The sequence below is a fragment of the Mustela lutreola genome, chromosome 7 (genome assembly GCF_030435805.1).
Source record: "Mustela lutreola isolate mMusLut2 chromosome 7, mMusLut2.pri, whole genome shotgun sequence".
Classification (NCBI taxonomy): Eukaryota; Metazoa; Chordata; class Mammalia; order Carnivora; family Mustelidae; genus Mustela; species Mustela lutreola.
This window is the reverse complement of record NC_081296.1, coordinates 139827200-139853479: the sequence shown is the minus strand read 5'-3', so window position 1 is coordinate 139853479 and position 26280 is coordinate 139827200. Positions and strand designations below refer to the sequence as shown.

Genomic DNA, 26280 nt, shown 5'->3' with positions numbered 1-26280 from the left:
ATTTTGACAGCTCCTAAACAGATCTGGTTTTTTGGTTCTATTTTCTTATATGGCACCCAAGAATACTGCAGCAAATATATCCACGTACTGACCAGAACTTGCCAAAGGCTAACCAGCCACACCACCAAAACTAGTCCTTACACTGTAATGGTTCGGTCATGGGCAGGGCAAAAATGGAGAAATGCCACAATGTAGACGGATTCCCCTGCCTCATGACCTATTGGCCAGAATTAAATCCTCAAGGGTTTCTGCCAGGCTGTCTGTAAGACCAAGTCCCAACAAGGTACCCTAGACCAGAAACCAGAGGATAAGGCCACAGGGGTCACTGGCAGATTAAGTCTATGACACAAGGGGCACAAAAATGGGACAGACCAACAGAGCCAGTTTGTGGTCAAGGGTTCCCATAGAGTATGAAAACATGCTCTGCTGGTTTCCATTCCAGAATCTCACAAGAATAATGTCTCCTTTAGCCAATTAAAAAAAAAAAAAAAAAAGCCAAGTCCCAGTATTTTGAGCCACACTATTCTGGGACTGTAAACAAGTGAGGCAGCCAAGCAACGTGATGGGTCTTCTTAAAGGAACGGTCTCCGTGAGAGGAAGTCCACCACTGTGCCGCAGAGGGAAAGAAGACGACTCACTCTGGCCTCCCATTCCGGAGTGCGTCAAGACTGCAGATTTCTGAGTCAAGGAAGGCCTGCCCCGGTGGACACTTTCTTCACTTCTCATGGACTCTTCCTGGGTCCCTGGGCTTTCTCATCACCTTGCAGGCTCAGCGCGAGAGGACTCCACTTGGCATGAGAAGCTCCTAAGCTCTCATGTCCTAGAGTCAGGGGTCAGTGATCGTGAAGGGGAAACAGGTGAAATTTCTCATCGATTTGCTGCTCTACTTTCTGGAGAAGAAGACAATCACAGAAGTTTGTAGAAAAGGGACAGAGAAGGTAATGGGGTGGTTATGAAAAAGAGAAAAACTTACATGGGTTTTAAAGATATGCATACAAGGGCACCTGGGTGGCTCCGCTGGGTGACTGCCTTTGGCTCAGGTCATGATCCTGGAAACCCAGGATGGAGTCCCACATCAGACTCCCTGCTCAGCAGGAAGTCTGCTTCTCCCTCGGACACCACCCCTTCTCATTCTCATTTTCTCTCTCAAACAAATAAAATATTGTTTAAAAATAAGATATGCATACAAAGAAAAAAAAAGACTTAATGGTTCACTTTTTTCTCTGACCAGTAAACATTCAGGTAAGACACGTCTGAATCCCCCACAAGACACATCAGATGGGAAAATACTATCCTCTTCCTCCACTGAGAAGACCAACTGCCGGAATTTTATTCTTCTAACCTTTGGCTTATTTGCTAAGGGTGTTGTCTCTAAGTTCAAGAGCATATGAATGACTTATAACTGTGGATCACTTACTTATTATGGACTCTAAACAATGGACCCTCGAGTCCTCTGATTTTCCTAGCACAGTTCCACTGAGGCCTAGAAAAATCAATGAAAACTACACAGATGTCTAAGCATTTCACTGGAGAGGTTGCAAGTAGGCCAAAAAGAGAATACTGATCTCAGCTACATTACTTCTGAGGAGCAAACAGAACCAAGAGAGGGAGGCAAAACTGGTGTATAAGTTAAATTTTTGTCCCTGGTATGTCTGCCATGTCACCAGATTACAGATCTCCTATTAGATCAAACTTTCATCCGTTAGATCAATTTCTCAATCACAGCACAACTGACGTTTTGTACCAGATCATTCTTTTTGTGGGGGGCTGCCCTATGTGTTGTAACATATTTACCAACACCCTGGCCTCTACCCATTAGCCAGTAGCACATCCCCCAGTTCTGACAACCAAAGATGTCTCTCAACATTGCCAAATGCCCTCTGGGAGAGCGAAATCATTACTCCTGGTTGAGAACCACTGCGTTAGATAATACCAAATGAGATTAATTTAACTCCTTAGTGTACAAATCAGGTTCTAAAAAGACTTTTAGTGTTAGCAAATCAATAAAATACGGGGTATTAAGCCAGTGAGATCTGCACAAAGGAAATGCCACGGAGTCACCACCGCGAGTTCTCTCGTTCCTCACCACCAACTCTGTAAGAGCATTCCTCTTTTACATCCAAATATTGGCCCAAATTCGTCATTCTTTCTTTTATTTCTTTTTAATACTTGCCAGTTTCTTAAAGGATATGATAAAGGATACACATCAACGGCCAGATGGAGAGATGCGTAGGGAGAGAGGGATGGGGAAAGGGTGAGGAGCTTCCGCGCACTCTCCAGGAACACCACTCTCCCCAACCCGGAAGCGCCCATCAGTGTCTTTCCATCTCCCCAATGTCAGCGGTAACCCCAAATCGAAGCCACCTCTCACTTATCTTTTACAATGGCCTCGTAGGGGGTCTCCCTGCCTTTCTTCTTGCCCTGCCCCTACCAGTCACTACAATCTCGTCTTCACACTGCGGCCATTTCTTGAAAACTACTGGATCATGTGACTTACTACCCTAATGCTGTCTGTGCTTCCCATTACACCTAAAAGCCACACTTTTTTCTATGGCCTGCAAGGCCCCACCTGCTCTGGAACCCATTTACGGCCATCCTTCTGCCCTTCCCACACTCTTGCCGGCTCCCTCCGGCAACCCTGGCATTTTACCTATACCCCGAACATGCCCACGACCTTCTATCTGTTCCCACTGCCCTCTGCCTGAAGGTCTATTTCCCCAGGTAGTAGTATCCATCAGGTCTTTGCTTAAAAGTCATCTCTACAGTAAAACCTTCCCTGATAACAACATCCTGCACAAGTAGCTTCCAAGACATTCCTGCATAATACTACACCTGAACCATCTTTTTATGTGTTTTACATGGGTGAACTCTGTTTTCCCTGCTTGGATGGTAAGTCTACGATGGCATGGACCGGTCCTACCACCCAAGTATCCCTGGAACCTCGAAAGAGCCCGGCACACAATATGAGCTCAATAATTGTGATCGATCAGTGAATGCTTTTGTGGGTAACAGACTAAAGGTCCGTTTAAGAGCCACAAATGAATTCTTGCTTCGGAAACCAAAAGCCAGTCTCTCCTTAAATTTAGCACTATAGTGCACATGCAAATGACAAGGTAATGATAAAATTCACACTTCTAAAAGGAACTTGTTTGTTTCTAAAAGGAACTTTCAGGTTTTCCAGAAGAAACCGAGTAATACTCAAACCGTAAGCAATGAATCTTAGGGGATTCTAGGCCAAAGAATTTGAAAAAAAACCACACACCAGTTATAGCCTACAAGCTTCTAAAATAATTCCTATGTACAAAACTGAAAATGGTCAAAACCCACAAATGCTAGAAACATAAAAGGAAAAACAAAGATGGGGCCTACCTCACAGAATCTTTACTATTGTAGTAAACAGTTCTTCAGTAACCCTGCCTTCCGGAACGCCAGGGTGGCTCAGTTGGTGAAGAGTCTGCCTTCAGCTCAGGTCATGATCCCAGGGTCCTGGGATCAAGTCCCCCACATCAGGCTCCTTGCTCAGCAGGGAGCCTGCTTCTCCTTCTGCCTGCTCTGCCTGCCACTTCCCCTGCTTGTGCGCTCGCTCGCTCACTCTCTCTCTGACAAATAAATAAATTGAATATTTTAAAAATGTTTTTTCATTTTTTAAATTTAAAATAATTTTTAGTAACAATAATAACCCTGTCTTGCATTTATACAAAGCCATGCTTTATTTGCTCTGCACAGCAGCCCTGAGGAAGAACTGGTGGGCTGAAGCTACCGGCCATAGAAAGCTTAATCAGAAAGCTTAACTGCCTTGGTCAGAGACAACTGGAGTGTCACGGTCACAGCAAGGATTTCAGAGCCAGACGCTTGTGTTCAAATCCTCTGCCACTTACTGTAACTTGACCCTGGTAAATTACTTCATCTCTGTTCTTCAGTGTCCTCACTTTCAAAACACAATGTTAGAAATGAAATGTTTGTGTCCCCCCAAAATTCAGGTTCAAATCTAATCCCTAATATGATGGTAGGGGTGGGGTGGGGGGGTTGGGAGGTTGATTAGGTCAGGAAGTGAGGTCTTCGTGAATAAGATTAATGCCCTTATAAAACAAGATTCCAGAACTCCCTTCCACCATCTGAGGACACAGGGAGAAGATAAGATGGCTGTCTATGAGTCGGGAAGTCAGGCATCTCCAGACACTGAATCAGCCAGCACCTTGATCCTGGGCCTCCTAGCCTCCAGAAAACTGCAAGAAATAAACTTCTGTTGTTCATATGCTACTGAATGGTATATAAGATAACAACATACGCAGCATTCTATCACACAGAGCAGCCCAAACTGACTACAACTTACTTCACAGGGTGTGGTAGGCTGAAACTGCACCCCCTACCACCACCTCCTTATCCCTGAGACCTGTGAATATCTCACTTTATGTAGCAAAAGGAACTTTACAGATGTGACTGCATTAAACACCTTGAGAGGAGACAGTGTTGGATTATCCAAGTTGGTCCAATGGAATCACAGTGTCGTTGTAAGGGGGGGGGGGGCAGGAGGGCCAAGGAGATAGGACAACAGAAGCAGAGAGTCATAGAGAGGGATGAGAAGATGTTACATCGCTGTCTTTAAAGCTGGATGATGGGGCCACGAGCCAAAGAATGTAGGCAGCCTCCTGAAGCTAGAAAAGACCAAGAAATCCTCCCCTAGAGTCCCACAAGAAACATAGCCACTCAGACCCATTTTAGGACTTCTGATCTCCAAACTATAAGAAAATAAATTTGTGTTGTTTTAAGCCACTAAATGTGTGGGAATTTGCAACAGCAGCAATAAGAAACTAATACATAGTTATCACCAGGATTAAATGAGCTTCTACATGCAAAGTGCTAAGTACAGTTCCTAACAACCATAGTAAGAGCGCTTTAAATGTTAGCTATTATGAGTCAAGATCAGAACCCAGGGGATTCACTGAAATACTTCAGAGGGTAAGAAAATGAGGTTTAGAAATCTGGTAATACCTGTCCAAATTTAAAGATTTTTTATTTATTTATTTCAGAGAGAGACAGTGAGAGACAGCATGAGCGAGGAGAAGGTCAGAGAGAAAATCAGACTCCCCGTGGAGCTGGGAGCCCGATGTGGGACTTGATCCTGGTCCCGGAATCATGACCCAGGCCAAAGGCAGTCGTTCAACCAACTGAGCCACCCAGGCGTCCTGCCTATCCAAATTTAAAATGCACACATCAGAGGTAGCTCAGTCAGCTAAGCATCTGCCTTTAGCTCACGTCATCATCTCCAGGTCCTGGAATCAAGCCCTGTATCATCATTAGGCTCCCTGCTCACTGGGGAGTCTGTTTCTCCCCTCCCTCTCCCTCTGTCTACCCCCTTGCTCAAGTGCATGTGTGCTCTCTGTAATCCATAAAATCTTTTAAAAAATAAAAATAAAATATATAAAATAAAATGCATACATATATCATTTGACAAAGAGATTCCATTTCTAAATAGATCCACAGGATATTCAACATATCCTGTTTGTAACTACTCAAATATCCACTAACAGGCTCAAATTATAGAAAATGCATTCAACCAAACAGGAGGCAGCCTTTAAATAATGAGGTAGACCTCAATGTACTGATAAGATGTACTGATACATCAACAAGATGTATCCTTTAGTGAAAAAAAGCTCAGGGCCTGAAAAGATCTCATTTCTGTTTAAAAATAAAAAGGATACATACATATGTTAATAAGCACATGTCAAAAAATTCTAGAAGGGCAGGTAGTTCATTGTTCATGGAGACTGTTCTAAAAGAGACTAGGGGGGTAGAGTAGAAGGGAAAGTCTTGCTATCATATACCCTTTGCTGTTATTTTAGGTTTTAACTAGAAATGTGCATGATCCCCAGTTTTTAAAAGCTGAAGTTGAGATGTGACATCACCGACCTATCAAAGGTATTTATGCCCAATGTGCCTACCACTGCACATGACACAGGGCCTAAGACCCAGTCCTGCTCTCCAGGAGTTCACATGCTGGCTGAATTTATACTCTACGTTTGTATTAGACAATCATCTAATTGTCTTGGACATTCACATCAGAAAACAGAACCAGACATTCTCGCAAAGTAGTTTTCCACTGTGACTCTGGGAGAACAAGTCACCACCCAGAAAGAATACATTCTATGTCTAGTCCATTAGTCCCAACCAGTGCTGCTTAAGCTTCAGAAATAATTACTTCCTGGAGGGTGGTCAGTATTTAAGGAAAGCAAAGCAGGAGGAATCTTCACAATCAACTCAGTCACATACATTACTACACACTGCAAGAAAAAAGATGAACAAGTTATCTATCTGTGGGTAGTGGATTTGTCTTCTTCATTACACTTCCATAAATTTTCCTAATTCTCTACTAAGGAACATGTATCAGTGGCACAAAAAGAAAAAATACACATCCTCCTGCCATCAGAAAATATTATTTTTGGTGCTAAAACTGATCTGTGAGATTACTGGTTCGTCCCAAATCTCCCTCTCGCTTTACAAAAGTGACAGCCATCCAAACTATGAACTATGACTCCAGACTATGAACGGATGGCAAAACCAACAAGAAACACCCAAGCTCAAGTGTTCCATTTAGAAAATATTCACTCCACATTGTCACCCAATTAGAGCATAACCATGATGAAGACATTACTGCTAACAAGAGAGGCAGACTGGGATCTGGGTCACTCTTCCCTTAACTCCATTAGTCCCTCTCAGCCAATAAAGAAGTCTGTGTTAGCAAAATATTTAGCTGACAATGGAATCATGATGTAATGCATTTCTATAACCTTACCAAGGAGGAAAGAGATAGAGCTGAAAAATTCCTAGTGGGCAACTGGAGAGTTGTGGAACAGCAATTTACAAAGGTTATTCCCCAACCTGGAGACCTGAGGAGTCATCACAGCTGAAAAGTACCAAGTCCATTTACCACAAACACCTCATGACACCCACAGAAACAAGGCGCTGGTACCGGACACTATGTGCCAGGCCCTGTGATAAGGGCCCTTCCACTGCCTTTCCTTACTCTCTCTCTCTGAATCTTCTCAACTACCACTGGGAAGTACAAGTGAGATGAACACATGAAGCTCACATCACTCTCCACGGCTACACAGTCAGGAGGGGGGAAGTGAGCGTGGAATTCGAGCGGTCTTCACTCAAAAGCATGCACATGATACTCCTCCCTTCACTGGAAAGTATAAGCGTCACACCACCCCTTCCACAGTCACCCCTGTTGCATGCCGCCGTCTCCCCAGTTTGCTCCCACCACATGCTACCCTTGCCCCCAACTCGGAAGCGGATCAGGTATTCTCCTTCTGTAATGGCAGGTGCCCTCCCTGGCTTTTCCTGATCAGCCTGTACAGGAAAAGAAGAGGCCATCTGGGCAGAATGCTATCCTTCTCTAAAGCCACTTTCTGAGGACCACCCCCGTCTCTAAATTTAAGCTAGCGGGTTTTTGACTTGCTGCCTGGCACTCCCAGGGGACCCACTGTGTCTGCCACCCTGCACACACAGCCCGTGTCAGTCCCATTTACCTACCACTCGCCAAGCGCTCACTCCAAAAGCTCATCTAAGTCAGGTCTGCCTCGCAAAAACCCCAATAACGATAATGACAACGGCGACCGTGTTGTGATCATCTGTTATGCAACAGGCTTTAGAAACACAGTACCACTTCATCCTCACAACTGCCTGGTGAAGTAGGCACTGCCTCCAATTTACAGATGACAAAACTAAGGCAGGGAGAGAAAGTAATTCAGCCGGAGGTCACACACGACCTGTAAGTGACTGGTAAGTGACGAAATCTGACTCCATGCAACTTAAGCTTTCCTGGTCTCACCCCTGAACCATCAAAATGTGAGCTCTTCTTGGACTTTTCCTTTCGAGAGCTCCCTTCCAACAAGAGCTCCCTTCCAACCAGAGCTCCGCGGCTCAACCACAGGACTCCCACTTCACCCACAGGCTCGCTCACCTGAATTTCTTCATTTTCATCTACTAGGAGGAAACTCACAACCTTCTCAGTCATCTTCTTCCTCCTGGTCTCTTCATCCAGCTCGTCCTCCTCCAGTAAGCCCTGGACCTTAGTGACATGGTACACAGTAACGGGGTGTCTCCTTTTGTTACCCCCGGAATGAGTCCGCTTCTGGCACTCCAGGCACAAGTTGATTTTACAGGTCTGGCACCTCACGGCTGCCCTCTGCCTAACACCCGGCGAGTGCCCATTGGTGCCCTTGCAGGGATCGCAGTAAGGGACGTGGCCAGGTTTGAGTCTTATCCGCTCATGGTTTCTCAGGCGCTCCTGCCGGTGGAGCTCCTCCTCGCAGCGGAGACACTGCAAACTGCAGCACTCATCACACTCAAAGACCGCTTCGTCAGTCCCGCTGCAGGCGTAACTCTCCTGGCACATCAGCCCCGGATTCAGGCCCTTCTCTGCTGGGGAAGTCTGAGCACTCATACTCAGGTTGGCAAGGAAATCACCCACCATATAATGGTCCCTGGGCTTGCCCCAGGGGTGAAGACAGAGGCTTTGAGTCTGAGGACCGCAGAGAACTTTCAGAGGATTCTGGACACCTTCAGAAAAACAAAAAAACAAAAACAAAGTTTCGGGGTCCTATCAGAATTCTTCACCTGCTCACAAATGTTCAAATTTTTAATTTTCTGCCTCCAAGATTCCTGGATCAGCAGCAATGTTGATTTGGTTTGACGGTTTTCTCCTCCATAAAGTGCAACCAAAGTTGTGGTCAAAATTAACTTGAAAAGGACTCTTATGGCTATCTGAGAGAGATCCGGTGGGCACCTTGTGGGCTGGGCCTCAGCCACAAGGTTTTGGTAGGGAAGGAGAGTGGTCAGGAGCTTTGCAATTTAATCCAACCTCAAGTCAATATTTCAGGGGATACCTAGAATAGAAGAAGGAAAAGGATTTCACTAATCTAAAAACGGAAGTACACCTTAAAAAGAAAGGAAGAAAAAAAAAAGATTGTGATTAAATAAGACGCCAGAACTCCTGAGAGAAATCTCATTCTTGCTTGTAAAACTTACACAGGCTACTTCTGATCCCAGAAATTTCTTCTCAAAATCATGGGCAAGACTCCTCCCTTTGAACACTGCCACTGTCTCTAGGCCCAAGGCATCTCAGAAACTGTGTATTCATTTCACAGACCGAAATTCTCTCTTCATCCAGTTATTAAATTCAGAATAAAATCATTAAGCAAACAGTCCTTGGAAGGGCAACCCTCTGCATTCCCCTAACCCGCAACACGCACTTGTGAGGTGAATAAAGAGGCCTGTAAAAAAACCTGAAGAAATGATAATAATGTAGACTTGAGCTTCACCAAAGTCTTTGGCAGGTCTAGTTAGGTTGTTTCAACTCTAGACAAATGTCTATTAAGGACCTTAAACCTGGAAACAAAAGCCACCATGTCATGTTTAAAAACAATAAAAGACAATTACTGTACTTCCTTTTGTCCCTTCTCTAACTGCAAAAAAAAAAGGGGGGGGGGGAGCAACAGGAGACAGAATTCCTCCCTCCTCTAAGGCCCCCGGCAAAGCTAGGCCTGCATGAGTTAAAACAAATGATTTTTCTCTTTGTCACTCAAAAACTAACTTAAAAATAACTTCAAAAAAGAAAATAAACGGGGGAAAAAGATAACTGGGGCAGGGAAGAGGCTTTTGTCACTTCCACAATTGGATTCTTCACCCCTCTTAGCCTTGACCTCCATTCTAATACCCTAACGAAATGCAAAATCCTCCTTACAAATATTCACTCCTCCCTCTAGTAATCAATCTATCAATCTTATTTTTAGACAAACAGGAAGGCAAGGGAGTGACTAGGAGACCTTATTTACCCCCTAACCTCAGCCATGCCCACCCAGCTCCCGCAACAGAAACAAAAATCGAAATTAGCCACAATTTATAAAAATATAAAATCAACCTCCAAAAGAACACCCCACCGCCGGACCGGCCAAGCAAACAATCTGCCCCCTTGGGCTCCCACCTCGACACGTCTCTCCAGCCGGGGATTCCTCACCCTTCCTTTCTCCCGGGCAACACCACCACAACCCGAGGGGCACGAGCAGAGTCTAAACAAAGAAGGACCCCCAAAATCCACCCCCACGCTAGCAGAGGCCGGAGCCGAATCCATTGTTTATACCACCCCACCCCCACCCCAGCCGCACCCGCCCCCCCCCCCGCCCCCGGGGGCAGCCGGAGCTCCAGGACTATCGCTCGCCCGGCGCTGGGCCGTGCCCTTCCCTCCCCGCCCGCGGCGGCCCGGGGATCCCACTACCGAGCAGCTCCGCCGCGGCGAGGCGGCGTCGGGGGACCGCAGGGCGCCGGCGGGGGCGGGAGCTGTTCCTCAGGGCACCGGAGGATCCATCCTCATCTCCATCTCCGCCCCCCCTCCTCCTTCTCTGCCTCCGGGCTTCCTCCTCTCCTGTTGTCAGTTGGGATCAGCTGATCGGAGTGAACTTCTCCCAGCTCAGACTACCAGGAAGGCGTGAGCAGTGCAGTCCAGGGAGAGAGGAGAGGGAGGGGTGGAGTCCTACGCCGGCGAGGGCGGAGAAGGGCGCGCACAGCTTCCTGGGAAATGTAGTCCCCTGGATGTGGGTCCCTCCCCACATCCCGGAAGTCAAGGCTCTAAGTGACTACAACTCCCAGGACGAAAAGGGCTGCTCCTGTGAGGAGGCGGTAAAGACAGGCGGTGGAGCATTTCGGGACTTGGAGTTTTTGCATTACTGCGGTGGTCGGAGGTTTCAGCGCGTTGTTTTGGGTAGTGGCCGGAAAGGGAATGGCGCTAAATTAGACGAGTGATGTAATGTGTAGTATAGTTGACGCAAATAACTCGATTTTCCGAACCCATATTGCACACCATTCCTTCAAAAATGTGTAAAAACGAGCCATCTCCTCTTCCCTGCTTTCACCTTGCCCAAGTTAGGAAATGACTAGAAAGAACTGATAAAAGAATAGAACTACTGTTGGAGTTTTGTTTTCCCTTTATGGGTATTCAAGCCGAATTTTTTTTCCTTACCTTTTACTTTTCTACCTTTTCTTACATAGTATTTGAACTTTTGAATTTTAAATCGTCTTTAAGTTAGACGGGGTTCATTTTCAGACAAGCTTGCCGGTTACAGTACAGGCTAATGGTTAACATTGTTATCTGGCTTTTCTAAAAAGCCGTATATTTGTTTTGGGCTTTGTTTGTTTGTTTGTTTCTTGGAACGACACTGAAAGAAAGCCTGCTGTGATTTAAAAAAAAAAAGAAAAACAAAACACTACTGTGAGATGCCAGAGACTGAGTGCTCATTCTAGAAAGCTCCTGGGGAAGTCACTCAACCCCTCCATGAAATAAAGGAATTATACTTTATCAATTCTGAAATCTCTGCCAATTCTAACGTTCTATGATTTGCCCTTGATAATTGTTAACCAGTAGAGAAATCTAAGGTTAAAGGACTTGCCAAGTCACACAGCAAATTATTGACAAAGCTGGAACAGGAATCCATCTCCTCACTTAGTCACAGACTCTTTTGTGTTTCAAAGTACTTAACTAGACCAATAGTAAAACCAAATCTATGTAATAATGAGTGAGCACATGTGAGGGTTATATTACTGAAAATTATGTTTTCAAGACTGAGCAGATCACCTACAGTTGGGCTAACTAAACAAATGACAGAATTCTTTTTTCCTATGCTTATCACAAAACTTTAAGATGATTCAAAACTAAGCTCTACAGCACTTTAAAACGTCAAAGTTTGGGGTGCCTGGGTGGCTCAGTGGGTTAAGCCTCTGCCTTCGGCTGGGGGCATGATCTCAGGGTCCTGGGATCAAGCCCCGTATTGGGCTCTCTGATCAGTGGGGAGCCTGCTTCCCCCTCTCTCTCTCTCTGCCTGCCTCTCTGGCTATTTGTGATCTCTGTCTGTCAAATAAATAAAATCTTTTAAAAAAAAAAATTCAGAGTTTCAAAGTAGGAAAGGAAAAGAGATTTTCTTTTCTTTTTAAGATTTTATTTATTAATTTGAGAGAGAGAACACAGCTGGGGAAAGAAGCAGTGGGAGAGGGAGAGGGAGAAACAGACTCCACATTGAGCAGGGAACCACCACAGGGCTCCATCCCGGAACCCTGGGATGCTGACCTGAGCTGAAGGCAGCTGCTTAACAACTGAGCCACCCCGGTGCCCCATTGGTTTTTTAGAGGAGTTTTAGGGGCACATAGCTGGCTTAGACAGCAGAGAGTAAAAATCTTGATATCAGGGTTGTGAGCTTGGGCCCTGTGCTGCGTCTTAAAAATAAAATCCTTGGGCGCCTGGGTGGCTCAGTGGGTTAAGCTGCTGCCTTCAGCTCAGGTCATGATCTCAGGGTCCTGGGATCGAGGCCCGAATCGGGCTCTCTGCTCAGCAGGGAGCCTGCTTCCCTCTCTCTCTCTCTGCCTGCCTCTCCATCTACTTGTGATTTCTCTCTGTCAAGTAAATAAATAAAATCTTAAAAAAAAAAAAAAAAAAGAATCTATTCATCCTTTAAAAATAAATAAATAAAATAAAATCCTTTTTATGGGGCACCTGGGTGGCTCAGTCGTTAAGCATCTGCCTTCCGCTCAGGTCATGATCCCAGGGTTCTGGGATTGAGACCTGCATGGAGCCCCGCAACGGGCCCAGCATCGAGCCCTGCATCCAGCTCCTAGCTCAGGTGGGAAGCCTGCTTTTCCCTCTCCCTCTCCCCCTGCTTGTGAAGTTCCCTCTCTCACTGTATCTCTGTCAAATAAATAAATAAAATATTTAAAAGTAAAAATAAAATCTTTTTTTTAAAAGGGGGGAAGGGATTTTTAGTAAGTCAAGAGAATAGATCTAGAGCTAGGCTCTTAAAAATTCCCTAGAGGAGGCACCCGGTTGGCTCAGTGGGTTAAGCCTCTGCATTCAGCTCAGCTGATGGTCTCAGGGTCCTAGGATCGAGACCGACATCTTTAAAAAATCTTAAAAAAAAAAAATTAAAAGATAAAATCTTTGGGACGCCTGGGTGGCTCAGTTGGTTGGACGACTGCCTTCGGCTCAGGTCATGATCCTGGAGTCCCGGGATCGAGTCCCGCATCGGACTCCCAGCTCCATGGGGAGTCTGCTTCTCTCTCTGACCTTCTCCTCGTTCATGCTCTCTCTCACTGTCTCTCTCTCAAGTAAATAAATAAAATCTTTAAAAAAAAAAAAAAAGATAAAATCTTTTAAAAATTCCCTAGAGGGGGTGCCTGGGTGGCTCTCAGTTGAGCAGCTCAGGTCATGAACTTGGGGTCTTGAGATGGAGCCCCACGAAAGGCTCTGTGCTCAGCACAAAGTCAACTTGAGATCCTTCTCCCTCTCCCTCTGCCCCTCCCCCTGCTCACATTATCTCTCTAAAATATAATAAAATTTTTAAAGTTGTAATAAGCACCCTAAAGCCATGGGAAATTATTATCTCCAAGGAATATAAGGTGAGGAAGAAAAGGGACTTTATTTAAATCCACTTGTAAGGGCTGCCTGGGTGGCTCAGTTGGTTAAGCATCTGCCTTTGGCTCAGGTCATGATCCCAGAGTCCTAGGATGGAGTCCTGGGATCAAGTCCTGCTGGCTGGTGCTCTCTCTCTCTCCCTTCTTCATTCTCTCTCTCTCTTAAATATATAAATAAAAAAATCTTTTAAAAAAGTAAATCCATTTGTACTTCTTTTTTAAAGATTTTATTTATTTATTTGACAGACAGCACAAGCAGGCAGAGGGGCAGAAGGATAGGCAGAAGCAGGCTCCCCATGGAGCAGCGAGCCCGATATGAGGCTCAATCCCGGGACCCCAGGATCATGACCTGAGCCAAAGGCAGATGCTTAACTAACTGAGCCACCCAGGCACCCCATCTGTACTTTTTTATTTTTTAAAGATTTTTTTGAGAAAGAGAGAAAGAGCAGGGGGAAAGGAGAAGGAACAGAGGGAGCGGGAGAGAGAGAGTCTCCTCTAGCAGACTTCTACACTGATCATGAAACCTGATGCAGGGCTCGATCCCATGACCCTACAACTCTGAGATTGTGACATGAGCCAAAACCAAGAGTCAGTCGTTCAATCAACTGAACCACCCAAGCACCCCTGTACTTTTTCTTTTATTTTATTTTTAAGTAATCTCTATACCCAATGTGGGACTGGAACCCACAACCCCTAGATCAAGAGTCACACACTCCATAGACTGAGCCGTCCAGGTGCCCCAAAACAAATTTGTACTCTTGAAGTTTTTTACTATGTAAGTGCAGTTATGTCAATAATAATAAAAAAAACTTCTTTTTATTTAATAGATAATTGAAATTATGAGACCCGTTTTTGTTGTTGCTTGTTTTTATTCATTTTCATTCTTCATGTGCATATTTTTTACTATGAGCTACATCTTACTTGGAAAATTATTTGAGGCCTTGGATAAATTAAAATCTCTCTGGATTGCTCCAGAGAGAATTTGCTTTTCCTTCTGCCAGAAGGGGCCACGTTAGGGTATATTCACTATCTGGATTTTTTTTAATCACCAGGAGATGTGTATTGGGTTACATATCCCTGGGAGGGCTGTCTTACGGGTCCGGTGCCCCCTCTGCCGTTCTCCCCAGCCTCTTTCTTCCAAGACAATGTTCTTTCCAGTCTGCTGAATGGTCTATTTGTTGATAATTTAGCGTTACACTGAATTACACAGAATTACACTGAATTTAGCGTTACACTGAAACTGTAGCCCTTTGCGGTCCCAGCTTTAGACTTTCCACTCCCTCCAAGCCCAGGGCTTTGTCTTCAGTCCCATAAGGCCTAGAAAAACCAAGCGTAAGTTGCCAATCAGGGAACATGCCCCAAGATAAAAGTGACAACATTGCTCCACTTACCCTCTAAATCCTGCCTTCACCTAGATTTTAGTCTGATAATTACATATCTTCTTGTTGACTCTTCAGTATCTTACCAACCTTTTTGTTGTTTTCAGCAGGATGAACTGTTTTCCATATACTGAGTCATATAACAAAAAAGGAACAATCAAGCTAGTGGTTCGCTCAGAGAAGGAACTGATGATCAGGGCACATGTTCAGATTCTGGACAGTTGGCAGTGTTCAACCCTTAACCTCCGCGATGGTTGCGCTAATACTCACTTGATAATTTTGCTTTAGACAATGTATATGTCTTTTCTACTCTTCCATTTCTATATTTCACCGTAAGAGATAAAATTTTTAAATTTTGATTAGGAAAAAAGTTAGTAAAGTAAAAGTTAAAATAAAAGTAAATTCTAGGGGCACCTGGGTGGCTCAGTCATTAAGCATCTGCCTTCTGCTCAGGTCATGGTCCCGGGGTCCTGGAATTGAGCCCCACCACGTTGGGCCCCCTGCTCAGTGGGAAGTCTGTTTCTCCCTCTCCCATTCCCCCTGCTTGTATTCCCTCTCTGGCTCTGTCTCTCTGTGTCAAAAAAATAAATAAAATCTTAAAAAAAAAAAAAAAGTAAATTCTACAAGGTAAAGCAAACCAAGGCCTTGGACTTAATAGAATCGTTTCCTTAAGCTGTTCAACATAACATTACAAAGATACTAACAAGGGCCCCTGGCTGGCTCCCTTGGTGGAACATGTGACTCTTGATCTCAGGGTTGTGAGTTTGAGTCCTACACTGAGGGTAGACATTATATTAAAAAAAGAAGAAGAGAAAGAAGAAAAAGAGCTTAACAATATTTAGCCACTACGGGAAAATAAAACAAGTAGAAGACAGGTTTGCAAGCTTGTGCCCTTCAACTTTCCCTTTAAAGGGAGTCCTTAAGGTAAACAGACACACACAATTGGTCTTCATCTACTAAAACACACATTTCTTTTATTTTTTTAAGATTTATTTATTTATTATTTGAGAGAGGGGGACAGGGGCAGAGGGAGAGGGAGAGAGAAAATCTCAAGCAGACTCTCTACTTAGTGCAGAGCCTGATGCAGGGCTCTATCTCATGGCTCTGAGATCATGAACTGAGCCGAAACCAAGAGTTGGATACTTCCCATACTGAGCCTAAAATAAAGTGTCCTTAAAATAAACATTTCTAAGTGGCTACATCTGGGTATCCAGTATGGATTAAGATAAATCCATTTCCCAAATGGTGCTAGGAGATGATATTCATTTCCTTGTTAAATTTGCCAGAGCCCAGAATCCAACCTTCAGGCTTACACGTACAGTTTTGATTTTATCACCCACCTAGAGTGGATCTTTCTCTCTCTAAGCAATCTTACCGGATTGGGGATGCCAATCCAATAGTTCACAATGAAATGTTACTGTTACCTAGACGGGAATGATCAAAATTAACAGTTAACACACTGGTTCCCATAATAATAGTTCGCATGACCATAGTCCTATGAAGAAGCCTGTTGAAAAGGTACTTGGTGCAGAGTGCCTGGGTGGCTCAGTCATTAAGTAACTGCCTTCAGCCCAAGTCACAATCCCAGAGTCCTGGGATTGAGCCCCACATCAGGATACCTGCTTGGCAGGAAGCCTGCTTTCCCTCTACTCCCCTGCTGATATTTCCTCTCTTGCTGTGTCTCTCTCTGTCAAATATGTAAAAAAATTTTTTAGAATAAGGTTACTTGGTGAGTATAGAATCAGAACAAGAAAAAGGTAATCAGAGCAATTGAATATTTAGGGTAAAAGACTAACATACGTAGACCTAGATGGTCTTTGCCCAGGGAACCAGAATCATTAAATTCTAAAGTTATGTTTCTCTTTGAAATGATGTGGCTACCCATGAAGACAGAACTCAGGAGTCAATCTGTATTTAAAAAGAAAGTTAACTGATTGGACAAACTATTAGGTATCTTAGACTTGTTGAGAAGTTTGGACCGTCAGGCTCAAAAACTTGTCAGGTACAAGGGAGGAAGTTCGCAGAAATCACAATCAAACTCTTACCATGGGAGGTGAGGGCAGGATGCCATCATTAGCATTGTCTCCAATGAGACAATGCCCCCTCTAAGGTCCTGCCACTACTGTACTCTCAATGACAGCAAGGGTGATAAGCAGAATAATGGTCCCTAAAGACATCCCACACCCCAGTTCTCAGAAACTGTAGATATGTTACCTACATGGTGAAAGGGACTTTGCCCATGTGACTATAGTTAAGGATCTTGAGATGGGAAGAGTTTCTTGGGTTATGCAAGTGGGCCTGATCTAATCACAGAGCAGACAGTCTTTCTCAGCCATAGTCATAGATAGATATGATGACAGAAAGAGTCAAAATTGCTGGCTTTAGAGATGGAGAAAAGGAACCAAGAGCCAAGGAAACCAGGGATGGGGGAGGGGGAGGGAGCAGCTAGAAGCTGGAAAAACTCAAGGAAACAAATTATCCCCTGCAGACTCAGGAAGGAACACAGTCTTGCCAACACCTTGATTTTACTCCAGTGAACTTGAATCCAACTTCTGACATATAAAACTAGAAGGGCAATTCTTCCTGCCCAGGGACAGGACCTTGCTTTGATGAGAATACCTTTAAAATTATACATATAAGATAATAAATCTATGTTGTTTTAACCCATTAAATGTGTGGTGATTTGTTATGGCAGCAACAGAAAACTAACACAGCAGTACTGCTATGAGTAATTTCTAAACTCTTCTGCATTTTTATATTTGTCTCTCAAGATTCAAAATCCTGGGCAGGAGAATCCAATGTCTCACACACATCACATACCCAATAGCCTGGATATAGGCAAAGTGGAAAGAAGGAGGATCTTTTCTCTTGAGCTCCAGAATGGGAGGCATGCCTTGGTGAGGGATTACCCACAGATCGAAAGGGACATTGGATGTTGGACCACAAAATAACAAATTAGAGGCAATCCTGGGTTTTGCCAAGAGCACCTTGCTTTATCTTTATCTATATTTAAATGGCTGACCTAACTCCACTTCTGGTTTTTCTTTAAATATGATAACGTATTTCATCAGGTTATATTTAAGTCCTGCCAATACATGAGCTGTATCTTTCTTCCATGAGTTAAGGCAGAAACCACAAATCAAACTGCCTTAACCATTAAAAGAAATGTACTGGCTCACATAACTGAACAATCTGGCCAATTACAGTTTCAGCCAAAGCACAGTCTAGGACTCAGATAACATGCTCAGGACCCCATTTCCCTCTTTAGTTCTCAGCTTTGGACATGCACCCAAACAATTTTTCACAAAGGCGCAAAAGCAATTTAAAACAGGTAGGATACCCGTCCCTCTTTCCTGGAGGAAGGATGGTGCTGGAGCAATTGAACAAAAAATAGACCAAAAAATTAAGCTGAACCTGAAACTCATATATAATTACAGAAATATTAGTTAAAAACTGGGGGCACCTGGCTGGCTCCGTGGGCAGAGTATGTGACTCTTGATCTCAGGGTCGTAAGTCCATGCTTCACACTGGGTACAGAAATTATTTAAAAATAAAAGCTTCAGGAAAAAAATTAATTCAAAACTGATCATAGATTTTTTAAAAGATTTTATTTATTTATTCATGAGAGACAGAGATTGAGGGAGAGAGAGGCAGAGGCAGAGGGAGAAGCAGGCTTCCTGGGGAGCAGAGAGCCAGATGTGGGGCTCAATCTCAGGACCCTGGGATCATGACATGAGCTGAAGGCAGAGGCTTAACTGACAGAGCCACCCAGAGGCCCCTGATTATAGATCTAAATGCAAGAAGTAAAACTGCTTTCAGAAGAAAACATGAGAAAATCCAAGATCTAGGCTGAGTGAAGAATTCTTAGATAAGATACCAAAAACACAATTCATAAAAGACAAAATCAGTCTAAAAGAGAAAGACCTCATAGAGGGTGCCTGGGTGATTTAGTCGATTGAGCATCTGCTTTGGCTCAGGTCATGATTCTGAAGTCCTGGAGTCCTGAATCGAGCCCACATTAGGCTCCCTGCTTGGCAGGGAGCCTGCTTCTTCCTCTGCCTCTCTGACTGCTGGTGCGCTCTCTCTCTCTCTCAAATAATTAAATAAATAAAATCTTGAAAGAAAGGAAGAAAGGGAGAAAAAGAAAGGGAGAAAGAAATGAAGGAAGGAAAAAAGGAAGGAAGAAAGAGACTTCATCAAATGAAAGCTTTTCCTCTGTGAAAAGGCCCATGGTAACCACACCAAGAGTTGAGAAAAGAAACCAAAATCAGGGCCCAGAGTTGTATTCAATATGGGAATTCATGGGTTACCTGGGTGGCTCAGTCGTTAGGCATCTGCCTTCGGCTCGGGTCATGATCCTGAGGTCCTGGGATCGAGCCCCAACACAGGGCTCCCTGATCAGCGGGAAGCCTGCTTCTCCCTCTCCCACTCCCCCTACTTCTCTTCCCTCTCTCTCTGTCAAATGAATAAATAAAATCTTTTTAATAAATTGTTTTAAATTTAAAAAAAAATAGGAATTCAGGCAGCATTCAAACAGCACCCATTATACCCATTATTTTTACTCCTAAGGCTAAAACAGTTATGTCATTTGGAATGATTAACTCTTTGAAGCTCTATGGTAGGTAGAGAAGACAAAATAGACACCTTCTAAAGTATCTTCTTAGTGAATAATTACTTTCTTTTTCTCTGAAAACGGCCGCATCAATCCTCAGAGGCGGGCACTGACGGATCCCACTGGTGTTCTACCAGCCTGATCCCCGGCTGTGCAGGTCAGATGCTCTGTCGGGGGAACATGGAACTGACACCCAAAAACAATGAATAGAGCAGACATTTGTTACTAAGACTGTGCTGTGGGGCACCTGGGTGGCTCAGTGGGTTAAAGCCTCTGTCTTTGGCTCAGCTCATGATCCCAGCTTCCTGGGATCGAGCCCCGCATCAGGCTCTCTGCTCAGTGGGGAACCTGTTTCCTCCTTTCTCTCTCTGCCTGCCTCTCTGCCTACTTGTGATCTGCCAAATAAATAAATAAAATAAAATAAAATTTTAAAAAAGACTGTGCTGTATACGTAATCTCTTTCCTATGTTGAGAGATAGACCTGTGGTGTAAGTGTCGATGAAGCCTTTGTCCAGTGGACTGACCTAGGACCATGAGTCCAGAGCAATGGCAAAAAATAAATAAATAAAAGGAACAGTTTGGAATTCAGAATGAGACTTCCATTTAAGATTATGCCTGACTTCGGGATGCCTGGGTGGCTCAGTTGGTTAAGCAGCTGCCTTCAGCTCAGGTCATGATCCCAGCGTCCTGGGATCGAGTCCCACATCCGGCTCCTTTCCCTCCGCAGGGAGCCTGCTTCTCCCTCTGACTCTGCCTTCCACTCTGTCTGCCTATGCTAGCTCTCGCTCACTCTCTCTGACAAATAAATAAATAAAATCTTTAAAAAAAAAAAAAAAAAAAAAAAAAAAGATTATGCCTGACTTCATATTCTTTTTTTTTTTTTTAAGATTGTATTTGTTTATTTGACAGAGATCACAAGTAGGCATTTAGGCGGGCAGAGAGAGAGAAAGAGAGGGAAGCAGGCTCCCCACTGAGCAAAGAGCCCAATGTGGGGCTGGATCCCAGGACCCTGGGATCATGACCTGAGCTGAAGGCAGAGGCTTTAACCCACTGAGCCACCCAGGCACCCCCGACTTGATATTCTAAAAAGGCTTATGTGAGCAGAATACTCAGATGTTGAATAAACTACACAAATATACATGTATTGGGGTGCCTGGGTGGCTCTGTTGGTTAAGTGTCTGCCTTCAGCTCAGGTCATGATCCTGGGGGGTCCTGGGATGGAGACCCACATTGGGCTCCCTGCCCAGTGGGGAGTGTGCTTCTTCCTCTCCTTCTGCCCCTTTCCCTGCTCGTTCTCTCTCTCTCTCTCTTAAATAAAGTCTTTAAAAATAAATTAAAATAAAATAAATCCTTCCTAGAAAAGAAAATTTTAAAAAATAATAAAACCTTCCTAGAAAGACAATTCCAAGCCCAGATGACTTTGATGGTGAATTCTACTAAACATTTATTGAAAAAAAAAGTAATACAATTCTACACAAATTCTTCCAGAAACAGAAGAGGAAGGAACACTTTCCAACTTACCTTATTTTATTGAGGCATAATTGGCATGTGGCATTATATCTATGTTAGGTATCCAGACACATCATGAAATGATTGCTATAGTATGTCTAATTAACATCCATTCATCACCATACATAGATACAAAACTTTCTTTCTTACGATGAAAACTTCTAAGATTTACTCTCTTAGAAACTTTCAAATGTTTAATACAGTATTATTAACTATAGTCATTATATAGTACATTACATCCTCTTGATAAGTATCAAGATAAATAAATATAAATTTATAACTAGAAATTTGTACTTTTTTCTTTCCTTCACCCATTTTACATGGCCCCCCTTTCATCTCAGGCAACCACCAGTCTCTTCTCTGTATCTATCAGTTTTGCAGGGGTTTTTTTGGTTCCACATAGAAGTGAGAATACACAGTATTTTTTTTTAATGCTTTTTTTTTTTAAGATTTTATTTATTTATTTGACAGAGAGAGATCACAAGTAGGCAGAGAGGCAGAGAGAGAGAGAGAGGAGGAAGCAGGCTCCCTGCTGAGCAGAGAGCCCGATGCGGGACTCGATCCCAGAACCCTGAGATCATGACCTGAGCCAAAGGCAGCGGCTTAATCCACTGAGCCACCCAGGCGCCCCACAGTATTTTTTTATATCACTAAGCATAATGCCCTCAAGGTCCATCCACGTTGTGGTAATGGGAAAATTTCATTCTGTTTAATGGGTGAATAATACTTCATTGTGTGTATATGCCACCCTTTCTTTATCCATTCATCTATTAATGTTATGTAGGTTATTTCCGTATCTTGGCTATTATAAATAATGTTACAGTGAACATAGGGGTACATATATCTTTTCAAGTTAGTTTTTTTCATTTTCTTCAGATAAATATCCAGAAGTAGAATTTTGTATTGTATGAGAGTTCTATGCTATGATTTATTTATTCATGCATTCATTTCTTTACTTATTTATTTAGAGAAAGAACATGAGCCAGGGGACAGGCAGAGGGACAGGCAGAGGGAATTTCAAGCCGACTCTGTGCCGAGCATGGAGCCCTACACGGGGCTGGATCTCATGACCCTGAGATCATGACCTGACCCAAAATCAAGAATCAGACATTTAACTGACTGAGCCACCCAGGCCCGCCAGTAGTTCTATTTTTAATTTTAGGGAGAAACTCCATACTGTTTGAACGGACAAAGATACCTTAAATTAGGCAACAGTTGTTTTGGTTTGCTTTTTACAGTTTCTTAAATATGACATCAAAATCACAAGCAAATTAAAAAAGTAGGTAGATTGGACTTCATCAAAATTAAGAACTTCTGTGAATCAAGACACTATAAAAAGAGGGAAAAAGCAACCCACAGGATGGAAAAAAAAATTTATAAAACATATATCTGATCAGAGGTAATATTCAGAATATATAAAATATTCTTAAAGCACAATAATGAAAATCAAATAATCCAATTAAAAACAGGAATTTGAATAAATATTTCTCCAAAGGGGATTTACAAATGGCCAGCAAACACATGAAAAGATGCTCAAAATCAATAGTCATTAGAGAAATATTAATCAAAACCCTAATGAGATATCACTTCACACCCACTCAGAAAGGTATAATTAGCAAAAAACCCCAAAGAATAACAAGTGTTGGCAATGATATGCACAAGTAGAATCCTTAGACTTTGCTGGTGGGAATGTAAAATGGTGCAGCTGCTATGGAAAACAGTTTGGCATTTCCTTAAAAAGTTAAACATAGAACTACCATATGATCCCACAGTTCTATTTCTAGTGATATAGGCAAGAGAATTGAGAACACGTTCGAACAAAAACTTGTACATGGGGGCGCCTGGGTGGCTCAGATGGCTAAGCGACTGCCTTCAGCTCAGGTCATGACCCCAGGGCGCCTGCTTCTCCCCCTCCCTCTGGTCCTCTCCCCTCCCCTGGCTCATGGTCTCTCTCAAGCATGCTCTCTCTCTCTCTCTCCCCAATTAATAAATAAACTCTAAAAGAAAACCTTATACAGGGGCACCTGGGTGGCTCAGTGGGTTAAAGCCTCTGCCTTTGGCTCAGGTCATGATCCCGGGGTCCTGGGATCGAGCCCCACATCGGGCTCTCTGCTTGGGAGGGAGCCTGCTTCCTCCTCTCTCTCTCTCTGCCTGCCTCTCTGCCTACTTGTGATCTCTGTCTGTCGAATAAATAAATAAAATCTTAAAAAAAAAAGAAAATCTTACATACACATGTATGTAGTACCACTAATCATTGTGGACACAACCCAAATGTCCATCCATTGATGAATGGATCAAGAAAATGTAGCATATTCATACAACAGCATTTTATTCAGCTTAAAAAGGAATGAAGTACTGTTATGTGATATCAAATGGATGAATCTTGAAAATATGCTAAACAAAAGAACCAGACACCAATGACCACATATTCTGTGATTCCATGTATAAGAAGTGCCCTGAAAAAGCAAATCTATCGAGACAGAAAGCTATTTTGTGGTTGCCAGTGGGTCATAAGGGTGACCGCCCAATATGTATGAAATTTCCATCTGGGATGGTGAAAATGTCCTGAATGGTGGCGATTGTTGCACAACACTGTTCATATACTGAGAGCCACCAAACTGTACACTTTTATATTTAAAATGGTGACTTCTATGTGACTTTTACTTAAACAAATAAAAAATGGTTGACAGTAATAAGTGTAGTTTTGTCCATGTTGGATTTGAAGTGGCCAGGGAGGGGGCACATGTGTGGCTCAGTTGTTAAGCGTCTGCCTTCAACTCAGGTCATGATCCCCGGGTCCTGAGATTGAGTTCCGCATCGGGCGCCTGGCTTGACGGGGAAGCCTGCTTCTCCCTTTCCCGCTCCCCCTGCTTGTGTTCCTTCTGTCACTGTCTCTCTGTCAAATAAATAAATAAAATCTTTAAAAAAGAAGAAGAAGAAGAAGAAGAAGTGCCAAGGGAATATCCCAGTGCAGGTACTTTGTGGGAAACTGGCCAATAATGGAAGAGAACTAAGGTGGTCTAGGCTACAGGTGTAGATCTGGGAATAGATGATTGTTGAAGCCCTAAGTGTAGATGAGCCAGCTGTGGAATCACTTAGAGTAAGGAGAAGAAGGTCTGTGGAAAACCAACATTTTAAAACATAAGTGTAAGAAAAGGACCCTCCTAAGGAGATTAAACAAGAGGAAGCAGAGTAGTAGGAGGAAGACTATGGGACACACAAGCCAAGGAAAGATTTGTCAAAGTGCAGAGCTCAGAAGCATTAAATGCTAGAAGACTAAAATAAAATAAAGGCTAAGAAATGTCTAGTGGACTTAGCAAAACAGTAGATGTAGTGGGGCGCCTTGTGCTCAGTCAGTTGAGCAGCCCACTCTTGGATTTGGCTCAGGTCATAATCTCAGGGTCATAATATCAAGGCCCGTGTCAGGGCTCTGGACTCAGTGGGGAGCCCACTTCTCTCCCTCTTCCTCTGCTCCCCCTCCCACCCTCACTCATGCTCTCTCTCTCTCCCTCAAATGAATAAATAAATATTTTTTTAAAAAGATTTTATTTTGGGGTGCCTGGGTGGCTCAGTGGGTTAAAGCCTCTGCCTTCAGCTCAGGTCATGATCCCAGAGTCCTGGGATCAAGCCCCGCCTTGGGCTCTCTGCTCATCGGGGAGCCTGCTTCCCTTCCTCTCTCTCTCTGCCTGCCTCTCTGCCTACTTGTGATCTCTGTCTGTCAAATAAATAAATAAAATATTTTTATAAAGGGAGAGAGAGATTTTATTTTATTTATTTGCCACAGAGAGAGAGAAAGGGAGTGAGCTCAAGCAGGGGGAGGAGCAGACAGACAGAGAAGCAGACTCCTTGATGACCAGGGAGCCCAACACTGGGATCAGTTAGGCAGATGCCTAACTGACTGAGCCACCCAGGCATCCCAATAAATAAATCCTTAAAAAAAAAAAAAAAAAGATAGACATAGTTTCATTGGATTGGTGGAAACCAGCTTCAGGTAACAGTTGTAGAAAAAGATGCTTTTACTAAAACAAGGAAGAGAAATGATAGTTAAACTAAGTTAAATATCATTAGAATGATATTAGAATATCTCCCATCAGAATGTTATATACATATACATCTATTTATTGAGTTTAAGTTATTTGTAGAAATGTAATTTGTATAGCCTTTTTGAAGAACTGTTTGGTAGCACCTGTTCAATTTTAGAAATTAGCATAGCCTTCTACCTTGCCTTGATACTAGTTCTAGAGAATTACAGACACATATTTCATGTATTTTGAAGAAAACATGTATGAAGATGGTGACTGTAAAATTGTTTAAATGTGAAGCTCCTGGGTGGCTTAGCTGCTAAGCATCTGCCTTCAGCTCAGGTCATGATCCCAGGGTCCTGTGATCAAGCCCTGCATGGGGCTTCCTGCTTGGTGGGGAGCCTGCTTCTCCCTCTCCCACTCCCCCTGCTTATGTTACTCTCTTGCTGTGTTTCTCTCTGTAAAATAATTTTTTTTTAAATCTTTTAAAATAATTGTTTAAACGTATATAAAATCAAGTGGTGCCTGGGTGGCTCAGTTGGTTAAGCATTGGACTTTTTTTTTTTTTTAAACATCCGTGTTCTGCTTTGTACTTTACTCTGTTCTCCTGATTTGCTACTACGAGTAGGTATTGCTTGAAGATTCCAGAATTTTATTTATTTATTTATTTGACAGAGATCACAAGTAGGCAGAGAGGAGAGGGAGAGAGAGGAGGAAGCAGGCTCCCTGCTGAGCAGAGAGCCCGATGTGGGGCTCGATCCCAGGACCCCGGGATCATGACCTGAGCTCAAGGCAAAGGCTTTAACCCACTGAGCCACCCCAGGTGCCCCTAGGCATTGGACTTTTGATCTCAGCTCAGGTCCTGATCTCAGGGTCCTGAGTTCGAGCCCCACACAGCTCCACCCTGGGCTCACCTACTTAAAATAAATAAATAAATAAAATTTAAATAAGGAAATTCATAAATAAACTGTACAGTGGACGATGGTTGCCTTCTCCGTATCTGTTTCCCTTTTCTTTTTTTCTAACAGAATTATAATTTTGTTTCACCTTTACCCAGCACAAGACCTTGGGTTTCAGAGAAAGCTGACATGACTCTCAACTCAAGGGAAAAGCCTGATTTTCCAAGGGTAATTGCATCTATCTTACCAAAGATTGTTTCAGGCAAGAGCAGGAAACTCAGTTTAGGATGTGATTTAATTCAGATTCCTGGAGCTTGTGGGAAATTCTTCCTTGATCTTCTGGGAGAGCTTCTGAAATCCACTCAGTCTTTCTCCTGAATCAAAAAGCATGTGGGCTCAAT

General features: G+C 43.4%; 1 protein-coding gene across 3 annotated transcripts in view; it reads right to left on the bottom strand.

Moving 5' to 3' along the window:
* The window catches only part of ZFYVE1 (zinc finger FYVE-type containing 1), a 60531-nt gene extending 50001 nt beyond the window's left edge, over positions 1-10530 (bottom strand). Inside the window, exons 1-3 of one of the 3 annotated variants that reach the window (XM_059182903.1) lie at positions 10280-10530; positions 9989-10073; positions 7967-8891 (exon numbers count right to left, since the gene is read on the bottom strand). In XM_059182903.1, the coding sequence (XP_059038886.1) occupies positions 7967-8479 (513 nt within the window). In that variant the 5' untranslated portion in view covers positions 8480-8891; positions 9989-10073; positions 10280-10530. The remainder of the gene's footprint in view (positions 1-7966; positions 8892-9988; positions 10074-10279) is intronic. The other 2 variants (XM_059182902.1, XM_059182905.1) reach the window with 2 other exon arrangements.
* Positions 10531-26280: the final 15750 nt, after the last annotated feature.